The following is a 12,760-nucleotide window of genomic DNA, read 5'->3' as shown; positions in this document are numbered from 1 at the left end:
CAAAGAGGACACTATGGAAAGCGTTCCTCTGAGTGGAAAGAACTCCTGGCTCTCTTCTCCACCTGTGTAATGATTTTGGCTTAACTACCTGGCCACTCAACAGTTTTCCTCTGCCTTTGGTGTGGTTGCCAAGTGACCTGGAAACATAGCCCACTTTTTATGTTAGTGCGATAGTAACTATTTACACAGTAGGGGATGTATTGGCACTATTTATAAGCACTCACCAGTACAGAGAATAGATTCCAAGTTCCCCATGGGAGACAGCTCAGAAGGGACAAATCTTCCCAACCAGATAAAACTCATACCTTCAGACCAGGACCCTTCATCATGTCTCATCTCTTACTTGTTAGGGATATTTTTGGGTAGACAAAACTATCCTTAGGTTCAAATCTTCTTTTGAAAGCTAATTTTAAAAAATAAGCACTCGATTTATCCATTTCTATTAAATTATTTTTTTCCTTATTTTCCATAATTAGAGCCCTTAATTTTCTCTTATAAGAGGAAGAAAGAACTTCCTGCCATGGATCCATTATAAGATGTTGTGTTCATCACAATATGAGACACAAAGTAGAAGCATGATCACCTTTTCAAATTTATGAAAGAGGCCAGTTAATCACATACTTCATGAAGAGAGTCCCTAATAAGGGTGATGGGCTGTGTTTCTTTTCCTTATGTTGCTGATGTGGCTTGAAGGCCAGACTTCAACTTCATAGGTGAGTGAGAAGTACCTACTCTGGTCCACCATGACTGTGAAGTAAATGGGATCAAAAGTAGGAACTCAATTAGTCCTCTTGATATGTCTTCTGATTTTCATGTTGGGTGAATCCACAACCTTTAAAAAATTACTCTCACTGTGCTATACACAAGGTCTGCTATGTACAGGAGCAGGATCATTGGTGTGCCCCAGGTTATCAGATAATCCTGTTTACCTGCTGACTCCTCCATGGTCTAGTCTTTTTCCCATCTGTAAAATAGAGATAATAAGCCAAAGTTCAGAGTGTTGTTGTGAATATTATTATACTATATTATATTATATTAGTAGATATATAAAGTAGTATGATGCCTAGTACATAGTAAGTGTTCAGCAAATAAAGTATTTATATCAACTCAATATAAAAATAAGTATAATTATGATTCTTATTTCTTCTCTTACCATCTTTCCCACTCCAGTGGATTTTTGTACTCTGGGCAAAAGTGTTTCAGTAGCTTGTTTGTTTTCTTCCTGCCATCTGTCTCCAAAATAATAGACAAGACTGAGAACATTTTCTAAAACGGAACCTTACCATTCAGTGATTCACAGGGCAATTGACCTGTTAAGTTATTTGAAACAATTTTACAAAGAAACAGGTTTATTTTGACTTTACACATCACTTTTTAAAAATATCAAATGTATTTTATTTAAAAAAGACAAAACTGCTTGCAAGTAATGTGTCACTTGGAAATTCACTTGCTTGACTTCATTACTGAGCAAAAGCAACATGACTTTAAGCACAAATACCCTTTTTTTGGATATGGTTTTGGAGATAGGTAAAAAGACACCATTTATTTTTTTGTTGTTACATTGACTTTTAAAAATTGACATTCGTTTGAGTCCTGGTTATAGAAGTGTAAACAGTGTAAATGAATCTACCATTAACTATCACTGTCACATCCATGCTACCTATCTGCACATACATACCTTCTGATAAACCTGGAAGAGTTCCTGCATCACAGTTACATTTGAGCCCTGGGAGACAGGCCTGAACATACAACGTAGGACAAATCACTGGTATTCCGTTAAAGAACAGGTCACAGTAGAAATACTTCTTGGAAACAATTCATCCACTTTGATATGTTTTAGGTTTTATTAGTGATTTACATAGTTGTTTATTTAATTAAATCATAACACAAAGCATTAAACACAAAATAACTATTAATTTCTTCAATATCTATGTTGTTAGCAATTTTTGAAAAAAATACACACACACATATATACAGTTGACCTTTGAAACATGGGTTTGAACTGTGTGAGTTCACTAATACGTGGAACCACAAATATATGATACATATACACACATCATGGCCATCTATAGCCATCATGATATTAGGTGGGGAAGGAGAAAGTAAAAAGAAGAGCAAACACTTCCATGTGGAGAAAATATAGTTCAGATATTTAGATGCAAAACTGATATCCCCAGATAAAGTACTTATAATGAATTTTCCAGAAAACTCCCTTGCCTGTCACAATGGGCCTGATGACTCTCTCAGTCCAAATATTCTGAAAACTGCAAGCATAGGCAGCCATATGTTGGGAATAAAGTGAATGGATGGGGAAGGATGGATGGGTCTTGCATTTAGCTGTATTTTATAGTGTGGTCTCTAGCTATTGGTAAATCTCTAAAAAGCATTGGAATGCCAGAGTCCATTTACATAGGGATCGGAAAGCACTGTAGATATTACCAGTCCACATTTTTATCATGGCTTGAAAGGACTAGGAAAATTTCCAACAAGTATAATGACAATAATTTTTATTCCAATGTAAAATGTAGCAGAACAAAAAGATATTGATGTATAAATAGGTAAAATGCAAAATAAAATTACAAAGAAGGGAATACACAATAATTAAGACTAGGCTATTGGTTTGTAGCTGTGAGGCTGACAAGCTGTTAATTTTCAACATTCTAGAAAAAAATATCATTCTTGAGTATAAACTATACCTATTTGTCATCAAGATTTTGAATTCTTTATCTTTTCATGTGGTGAAGAATATTACTTATATCTTTAAATATTGTGCATTTCTTTGCCAGTGTTGCAGCTGAGTATCTTGTTCCAATCAATTTTGGTGTAAGTGACTGAAAGCTTTCAGTGCAAGGCCTTGAACATGGTTTCTGACACTGTTTGATCATTTCCACTAATTTCTGTGTGATACTCAATTTCTGAAAGCTCTCTTTTTAATAATTCCTTGACATTTTGGACCTTATTCAAAACAATACTAAATCCTGAATATTTTATAACTAACCATATGATAATAAACTATAATATTAAGTCCTCCAACCATCTGTGTTATAAGTGGTGTGATCTGTAACAATCATTCTAAAAGTTTTTATGCTGAAACTGGAAACTTTCAATAAATGTAATCTGCTGTCCATCTATAATTATAGCATGAATAGTATAGAAGCCATTGGAATAATTATCTTCATGTGAATCTTTCATGTACTGTCACAGGATTGTCTCAGAGACCTCAAACTCCCATCTGTATATTTTAGTTATGGATCACTTATTTCTTTCTTTAAATGAGCAAACATAAAAGAAATTTTGATTTTGGGTCAAAAAACTACTACTGTCTCTGTCGTCATGTTCTATAATTAAGACCTGATTTTCTATCCTTCTGCTTTCCCTGCTGAGGACTGATCCCTGTTATATTGGGAAATAAGTTGTCCCTTCCTGGAGAAAACATTATTATTAAGTAATAACCTGACATCATTAAATGCTTTATTAAATTTCCCTTGGGGGACATAAGACATAAACTTTAGCAGCTATGTATACCTTCTCTTCATTCAACCTGAGTCTTGAAGTTGGCCATCCTGGGTTGATCTTGCCCACCTGGGCCACTGGTATGAGGTAGGTGGAGAGGAGGCCTTCCACCTGCCACTCTCAAATTAAAAGGACAAATTACAGAAAATAAATTCAAAATCACTTAGTAATGAGAAGTATGAGAATATCACTTAAAACATTCAGGATTTCATGGATACAGTCCATTAAGGAGGGGTGAGTGGAGTTGTGTCTGAGGTATCCAGAGTAAACAAAACAAAAAAGTTAAATGGTATTGAACATCATGTAGAATTCAGAAAAAGTCATGTGGGCTAAAAAATGTCACACCAGAAAGACAGAAATTATCCCCTATAATAACTACTAAATTGACTAGGATTTTGTCTAACCACTTCATTAATTTCTTTCCTCCATTTAAGAGCAGATGTTTAGGAGAAGAAATTATCTTCCAATAAATTGAATTTCAAGAATGTAACTTTTTTTCTCCTTGATTTCCAGCTGCAAAACTGGGTCCCATTGTGTTCTTCATCTACGGATACGTTCAAGCAGAGTTTGGATGATGATTTGGCTGAGACATTCAAGGAGAACTTTAAGTTCAAGTGGGTAGGTTCTCTCTGTGGTCTAAAAGCCACCTTCCCATTCTGAGTTTCCTTAATTTGTTATTTTGACATCATTAGTTCAGTCCGGAGAAACTCATGGGCCAGGGAAATAAAACGCAGACATGGGTGAGTGAGTTCATTTTGCTGCGGCTGTCCAGTGACTGGGGGACTCAAGTCTCCCTTTTTGTCTTGATCTTGGCCATGTACTTGGTGACTGTTGTGGGACGTTTCCTCATTCTTCTTCTGATCAGACTGGACAGCAGGCTTCATGCCCGCATGTATTTCTTCCTTAGTGTTTTATCTTTTGTGGACCTTTGTTATGCAAACAGTTTTGCCCCACAAATGTTGGCCCACCTGCTCTCAGTCTAGAAGTCCATCCCATTCCACAGCTGTGTGCTCCAGCTCTGTGCATCCCTGGCATTGGGTGGGTCTGAGTTCTTTCTGCTGGGAGCCGTGGCCTATGACCACTGTGTGATGGTGTGCTACCCGCTGCACTACACAGTCATCATGCACGGAGGGCTGTGCCTGGGGCTGGCTGCCAGCTGCTTGGTGGCTGGTTTCATGAATTCACTGATGGAAACAATCATCACCTTTCGGCTTCTCCTGTGTCACCGTGTTATTAATCACTTTGCCTATGAGACCCTAGCAGTGCTATGGCTAGTTTGTGTGGACATCTACTTCAATAAGGTCATGGTGGTTGCCTCAGTATTTCTGGTGATCATGCTTCCCTGTTCCCTGGTTCTATTCTCCTATGGTCATATAGTTGTTGCCATTCTGCGCATTTGTTCTACTCAGAGATGTGGCAAAGCGTCTGGGACGTGCGCTTCTCACCTCACTGTGGTTTGCATGTACTTTGGGGCTACCATCTTCACCTACCTGGGGCCATGGTCAGCCTTCTCAGTGGAAGAGGAGAAGATGGTTGCTCTATTCTATGCAGTGGGGGCACCTATGTTGAACCCCTTGATTTACAGCTTGAGGAACAAGGAAGTTATGGCTGCTCTCTCTAAATTTTTAGAGAAATTCAGAGATAAAGGGTAAAGACTATAAGAACTTCTTGCTATCTATCATCAGAATCAAAAAGGAGATCAGATAACTGAAGGTGGGACTGCCACACTCACACTAAGGAAGACTATTATGGTCAGACCCTTGCTTTCAAATGAAGAATTACTCCACATGATTAATGGATTTCCTTATATAGGCCAATACCAGATAATTTACATGTCAGTGATTCAGCAGAGGGTCTTTTTTTAGATCGTCTTCTCTCAGGTATCCAGTAGTATTTAGACATCATCTGCCTATTTAAAAATTTTATTAGCGTACCAGCGTTTAAAGAAATGAGCCATGACTTCATCAAGCAGACCTGGTTTGTGGATTGAATGGATAGATGGATTCTACCAATTAGGTTCACTTTACTTTTGTGAAACAGAATGGATAATGTCTGTTTCTCTTTCTACATGACAATACTCCAATTGTTTGTAGAATAGCTTAATTTCCTCCAGGATAACCACAAATGGTTTTTTCAACTCTTTTAAAAAAAATATCAGTTTTGAAACTTTCAATACTGTCTGTGCCTTAGTCTAGACTGTGATATATGCTGAAATAAATAATATATGATAGATATTTGTTCAGGCCATTATGCTGGATCTCATTTGCTTTTAAGATGAGAAATCTGTGGCTTCACTGTAGTCTTTTTTTTTTTTTTTTTGCTGTGTTGGGTCTTCGTTTCTATGCGAGGGCTTTCTCTAGTTGTGGCAAGCGGGGGCCACTCTTAATCGCGTTGCGCGGGCCTTTCACTGTCACGGCCTCTTGTTGCAGGGCATAGGCTCCAGACGCGCAGGCTCAGTAGTTGTGGCTCACGGGCCTAGTTGCTCCGCGGCATATGGGATCTTCCCAGACCAGGGCTCGAACCCGTGTCCCCTGCACTAGCAGGCAGATTCTCAACCACTGCGCCACCAGGGAAGCCCTGTAGTCTTTTTTTATTGTGGTAAAACATACAATATGTAACAAAATTTGCTGTTTTAATCATTTTTAAGTGTACACTTCAGTGGCGTTAATTACATTCGCAATGTTGTGCAAACATCACCACTTCTTTTTTCCAAAATTATTCATTACCAGTCTTTTATACAACTAATTTCCCAAGACCTGGTTCCTATAATCTGGTTACAAAGACTCTACACCCATTGCACTCTTTTAAGCTTAAACAAAGGTATATGCATTTTGTTCTGCTAATTGTTACTGATTTTCACATGTCACACCAACTTGCCAAGATTATTTTGAATTTTGATTCTCCAATTCATTCCATTTGTTTATTTTGTCTTTCTTTTTCAATGGATACAATAAGCAGAAAAAGTTATACAAATAAACACCAAACAGTACATGTCAATTATGTATCACTGCAAACTTGGAAAAAAGTGGTCCACAGTGTCTTATAGTTGGAATCGTATAGTATGCAGCCTTTTCATATTGACTACTTTCACTTAGAGATTTACATTTAAGTTCATTCATGTCTTTTCGTGGCTTAATCATTCATTTCTTTTTGGAACTGAATAAAATTCTATTGTCTGCATGTAGCACAGTTCATTCATTTACCTACTAAAAGATATCTTATTTGCTTCTGAGTTTTGGTAATTATGAATAAAGCTGCTTATAAACATTCGTGTGCAGGTTTTGTGTGAACATATTTTCAACTCCTTTGGGTAAATACCAAGTAGCATGATTGCTGGATCGTATGGTAAAGGTATGTTTTGCTTTGTAGGAAACCACCAAACTGTCTTCCAAAGTGGCTGTATCACTTTGCATTCCCACCAGCAATGAATGAGAGTTTCTATTGCTCTATATTTCACCAGCATTTGGTGTTGTCAGTGTTCTGTATTTTGGCCATTGTAACAGGTGTGTAGTGGTATTTTACTGTTGATTTAATTTGCATTTCCCTGATGACACATGATATGAAGCATCTTTTCATATGTTTATTTGCCATCTGTATATATTCTTTGGTGAGGTGTCTGTTAAGGTCTTTGGGCCATTTTTTAATCAGGTTGTTCATTTTCTTATTGCTGATTTTTAAGAGTTACTTGTATATTTTAGATAACAGTTCTTTATCACATGTATCTTTTGCAAAAATTTTCTCCCAGCCTCTGGATTGTCTTTTCATTCTCTTGACATCATTCACTTTTAAATGGTGATAGAAATACATATTTACGTATGCAAGAACTCAAAATTATGACCCATTCATCCTTCATTAAGACTACAGGCAATACAACAAAAAATGTGAAAACTTCAAACAAAATATGGTGTAAATGAAGGACCGGGGGGCATGAAAATGAAGTTGTGATAAGACAGGCAACAAGCTAAAATCCTCTAAGTGTAAAATTGAGTTTTAAAAGCTCTAAATTTCGAGGAGAGGAACCAAGATGGCGGAGTAGAAGGACGTGCACTCACTCCCTCTTGCGAGAACACCAGAATCACAACTAGCTGCTGGACAGTCATTGACAGGAAGACACTGGAACTCACCAAAAAAGACACTCCACATCCAAAGACAAAGGAGAAGCCACAATGAGATGGTAGGAGGGTCGCAATCACAGTAAAATCAAATCCCATAACTGGTGGGTGGGTGACTCACAGACTGGAGAACACTTATACCACAGAAGTCCACCCACTGGAGTGAAGGTTCTGAGCCCCACGTCAGGCTTCCCAACCTGGGGGTCTGGCAATGGGAGGAGGAATTCCTAGAGAAACAGACTTTGAAGCCTAGTTGGAATTGATTGCAGGACTTTGACAGGACTGGGGGAAACAAGACTCCACTCTGAGGGCACACACAAAGTAGTGTGCACATTGGGACCCAGGGGAAGGAGCAGTGAACCCAGGAGAGACTGAACCAGACCTACCTGCTAGTGTTGGAGGGTCTCCTGCAGAGGTGGGGGGGGGCTGTGGCTCACTGTGGGGACAAGGACACTGGCAGCAGAAGTTCTGGGAAGTACTCCTTGATGTGAGCCCTCCCAGAGTCTGTCATTAGCCCCACCAAAGAGCCCAGGTAGACTCCAGTGTTGGGTTGCCTCAGGCCAAACAACCAGCAGGGAGGGAACCCAGCCCCACCCATCAACAGTCAAGTGGATTAAAGTTTTACTGAGCTCTGCCCACCAGAGCAACAGTCAGGTCTACCCACCACCAGTCCCTCCCATCAAGCCTCTTAGATAGCCTCATCCACCAGAGGGCAGACAGCAGAAGCAAGAAGAACTACAATCCTGCAGCCTGTGGAACAAAACCCACATCCACAGAAAGATAGACAAGATGAAAAGGCAGAGGACTATGTACCAGATGAAGGAACAAGATAAAACCCCAGAAAAACAACTGAATGAAGTGGAGATAGGCAACCTTCCAGAAAAAGAATTCAGAATAATGATAGTGAAGATGATCCAGGACCTCGGAAAAAGAATGGAGGGAAAAATCGAGAAGATGCAAGAAATGTTTAACAAAGACCTAGAAGAATTAAAGAACAAACAAACAGAGATGACCAATACAATAACTGAAATGAAAACTACACTAGAAGGAATCAATAGCAGAATAACTGAGGCAGAAGAACGGATAAGTAACCTGGAAGACAGAATGGTGGAATTCACTGCTGCTGAAGAGATTAAAGAAAAAAGAATGAAAAGAAATGAAGACAGCCTAAGAGACCTCTGGGACAACATTAAACGCAACAGCATTTGCATTATATGGTTCCCAGAAGGAGAAGAGAGAGAGAAAGGACCCGAGAAAATATTTGAAGAGATTATAGTCGAAAACTTCCATAACATGGGAAAGGAAATGGCCACCCATTCCAGGAAGCACAGCGAGTCCAATACAGGATAAATCCAAGGAGAAGCACACCAAGACACATAGTAAGCAAACTGGCAAAAATTAAAGACACAGAAAAATTATTGAAAGCAGCAAGGGAAAAATGAAAAATAACATATGAGGGAACTCCCATAAGATTAACAGCTGATTTCCCAGCAGAAACTCTACAAGCCAGAAGGAGGTGGCATGATATACTTAAAGTGATGAAAGGGAAGAACCTACAACCAAGATTACTCTACCGGCAAGGATCTCATTCAGATTCGATGGAGAAATCAAAAGCTTTACAGACAAGCAAAAGCTAAGAGAATTCAGCACCACCAAACCAGCTCTACAACAAATGCTAAAGGAACTTCTCTAAGTGGGAAACACAAGAGAAGAAAAGGACCTGCAAAAACAAACCCAAAACAATTAAGAAAATGGTCATAGGAACATACCTATTGATAATTACCTTAAACATGAATGGATTAAATGCTCCAACCAAAAGACACAGGCTTGCTGAATGGATACAAAAACAAGACCCATATGTATGCTGTCTACAAGAGACCCACTTCAGACCTAGGGACACATACAGACTGAAAGTGAGGGGATGGAAAAAGATATTCCATGCAAATGGAAATCAAAAGAAAGCTGGAGTAGCAATTCCCATACCAGACAAAATAGACTTTAAAATAAAGAATGGTACAAGAGACAAGGAAGGACACTACATAATGATCAAGGGATCAATCCAAGAAGAAGATATAACAATTATAAATATATATGCACCCAACATAGGAGCACCTCAATACATAAGGCAACTGGTAACAGCTATAAAAGAGGAAATTGACAGTAACACAATCATAGTGGGGGACTTTAACACCTCACTTACACCAATGGACAGATCATCCAAAGTGAAAATAAATAAGGAAACAGAAGCTTTAAATGACACAATAGACCAGATAGAGTTAATTGATATTTATAGGACATTCCATCCAAAAACAGCAGATTACACTTTCTTCTCAAGTACACACGGAACATTCTCCCAGATAGATCACATCTTGGGTCACAAATCAAGCCTCAGTAAATTTAAGAAAATTGAAATCATATCAAGCATCTTTTCTGACCACAACGCTATGAGATTAGAAATGAACTACAGGAGAAAAGAGGTAAAAAACACCAACACATGGAGGCTAAACAATACGTTACTAAATAACCAAGAGATCACTGAAGAAATCAAAGAGGAAATCAAAAAATACCTAGAGACAAATGACAATGAAAACACGACGACCCAAAACCTATGGGATGCAGCAAAAGCAGTTCTAAGAGGGAAGTTTATAGCTATACAAGCCTACCTCAAGAAACAAGAAAAATCTCAAGTAAACAATCTAACCTTACACCTAAAGGAACTAGAGAAAGAAGAACACACAAAACCCAAAGTTAGCAGAAGGAAAGAAATCATAAAGATCAGAGCAGAAATAAATGAAATAGAAACAAAGAAAACAATAGCAAAGATCAATAAAACTAAAAGCTGGTTCTTTGAGAAGATAAACAAAATTGATAAACCATTAGCCAGACTCATCAAGAAAAAGAGGGAGAAGACTCAAATCAATAAAATCAGAAATGAAAAAGGAGAAGTTACAACAGACACCACAGAAATACAAAGCATCCTAAGAGACTACTACAAGCAACTGTATGCCAATAAAATGGACAACCTGGAAGAAATGGACAAATTCTTAGAAAAGCACAACCTTCCGAGACTGAACCAGGAAGAAACAGAAAATATGAACAGACCAATCACAAGTAATGAAATTGAAACTGTGATTAAAAATCTTCCAATAAACAAAAGTCCAGGACCAGATGGCTTCACAGGTGAATTCTATCAAACATTTAGAGAAGAGCCAACACCCATCCTTTTCAGACTCTTCCAAAAATTTGCAGAGGAAGGAACACTCCCAAGCTCATTCTATGAGGCCACCATCACCCTGATACCAAAACCAGACAAAGATACTACAAAAAAAGAAAATTACAGACCAATATCACTGGTGAATATAGATGCAAAAATCCTCAACAAAATACTAGCAAGCAGAATCCAACAACACATTTAAAGGATCATACACCATGATGAAGTGGGATTTATCCCAGGGATGCAAGGATTCTTCAATATATGCAAATCAATCAATGTGATACACCATATTAACAAACTGAAGAATAAAAACCATATGATCATCTCAATAGATGCAGAAGAAATCTTTTGACAAATTTTAACACCCATTTATGATAAAAACTCTCCAGAAAGTGGGCACAGAAGGAACCTACCTCAACATAATAAAGGCCATATACAACAAACCCACAGCAAACATCATTCTCAATGGTGAGAAACGGAAAGCATTTCCTCTAAGATCAGGAACGAGACAAGGATGTCCACTCTCACCACTATTTTTCAACATAGTTTTGGAAGTTCTAGTCACGGCAATCAGAGAAGAAAAAGAAATAAAAGGAATCCAAACTGGAAAAGAAGAAGTAAAACTGTCACTGTTTGCTGATGACATGATACTATACATAGAGAATCCTAAAAATGCCACCAGAAAACTACTAGAGCTAATCAATGAATTTGGTAATGTTGCAGAATACAAAATTAATGCACAGAAATCTCTTGCATTCCTATACACTAATGATGAAAAATCTGAAGGAGAAATTATGGAAACACTCCCATTTACCATTGCAACAAAAAGAATAAAATACCTAGGAATAAACCTACCTAGGGAGACAGAAGACCTGTATGCAGAAAACTATAAGACACTGATGAAAGAAATTAAAGATGATATCAACAGATGGAGAGATATACCATGTTCTTGGATTGGAAGAATCAATATTGTGAAAATGACTCTACTACCCAAAGCAATCTACAGATTCAATGCAATCCCTATCAAATTACCAATGGCATTTTTTATGGAACTAGAACAAATCATCTTAAAATTTGTATGGAGACACAAAAGACCCCGAATAGCCAAAGCAGTCTTGAGGGAAAAAAATTGAGCTGAAGGAATCAGACTCCCTGATGTCAGACTATATTACAAAGCTACAGTAATCAAGACAATATGGTACTGGCACAAAAACAGAAACATAGATCAATGGAACAAGATAGAAAGCCCAGAGATAAACCCACGCACCTATGGTCAACTAATCTATGACAAAGGAGGCAAGGATATACAATGGAGAAAAGACAGTCTCTTCAATAAGTGGTGCTGGGAAAACTGGACAGATACATGTAAAAGAAAAATTAGAACACTCCCTAACACCATACACAAAAATAAACTCAAAATGGATTCGAGACCTAAATGTAAGACCGGACACTATAAAACTCTTAGACGAAAACATAGGAAGAACACTCTTTGACATAAATCACAGCAAGATCTTTTTTGATCCACCTCCTAGAGTAATGGAAATAAAGACAAAAATAAACAAATGGGACCTAATGAAACTTCAAAGCTTTTGCACAGCAAAGGAAACCATAAACAAGATGAAAAGACAACCCTCAGAATGGGAGAAAATATTTGCAAACGAATCAACGGACAAAGGGTTAATCTCCAAAATATATAAACAGCTCTTGCAGCTCAATATTAAAGAAACAAACACCCCAATCCAAAAATGGGCAGAAGACCTAAATAGACATTTCTCCAAAGAAGACATACATATGGCCAAGAAGCACCTGAAAAACTGCTCAACATCACTAATTATTAGAGAAATGCAAATCAAAAGTACAATGAGCTATTACCTCACACCAGTTAGAATGGGCATCATCAGAAAATCTACAAACGACAAAT

The 12,760-nt window shown here is 37.9% G+C and overlaps 1 protein-coding gene across 1 annotated transcript; it reads left to right on the top strand.

Annotated features, from left to right (window-relative positions):
• Positions 1 to 4,223: 4,223 nt before the first annotated feature.
• LOC118901179 (olfactory receptor-like protein OLF3) lies at positions 4,224 to 5,165 on the top strand. Its single transcript, XM_036864270.1, is given in 1 exon segment — positions 4,224 to 5,165. A coding segment is annotated over 1 exon segment (942 nt).
• The last annotated feature ends 7,595 nt before the right edge of the window (positions 5,166 to 12,760 follow it).

Source organism: Balaenoptera musculus, chromosome 9 (genome assembly GCF_009873245.2).
Source record: "Balaenoptera musculus isolate JJ_BM4_2016_0621 chromosome 9, mBalMus1.pri.v3, whole genome shotgun sequence".
Lineage (NCBI taxonomy): Eukaryota > Metazoa > Chordata > Mammalia > Artiodactyla > Balaenopteridae > Balaenoptera > Balaenoptera musculus.
Note: the sequence above shows the minus strand (reverse complement) of the source record. Positions and strands in the feature narration are given on the sequence as shown.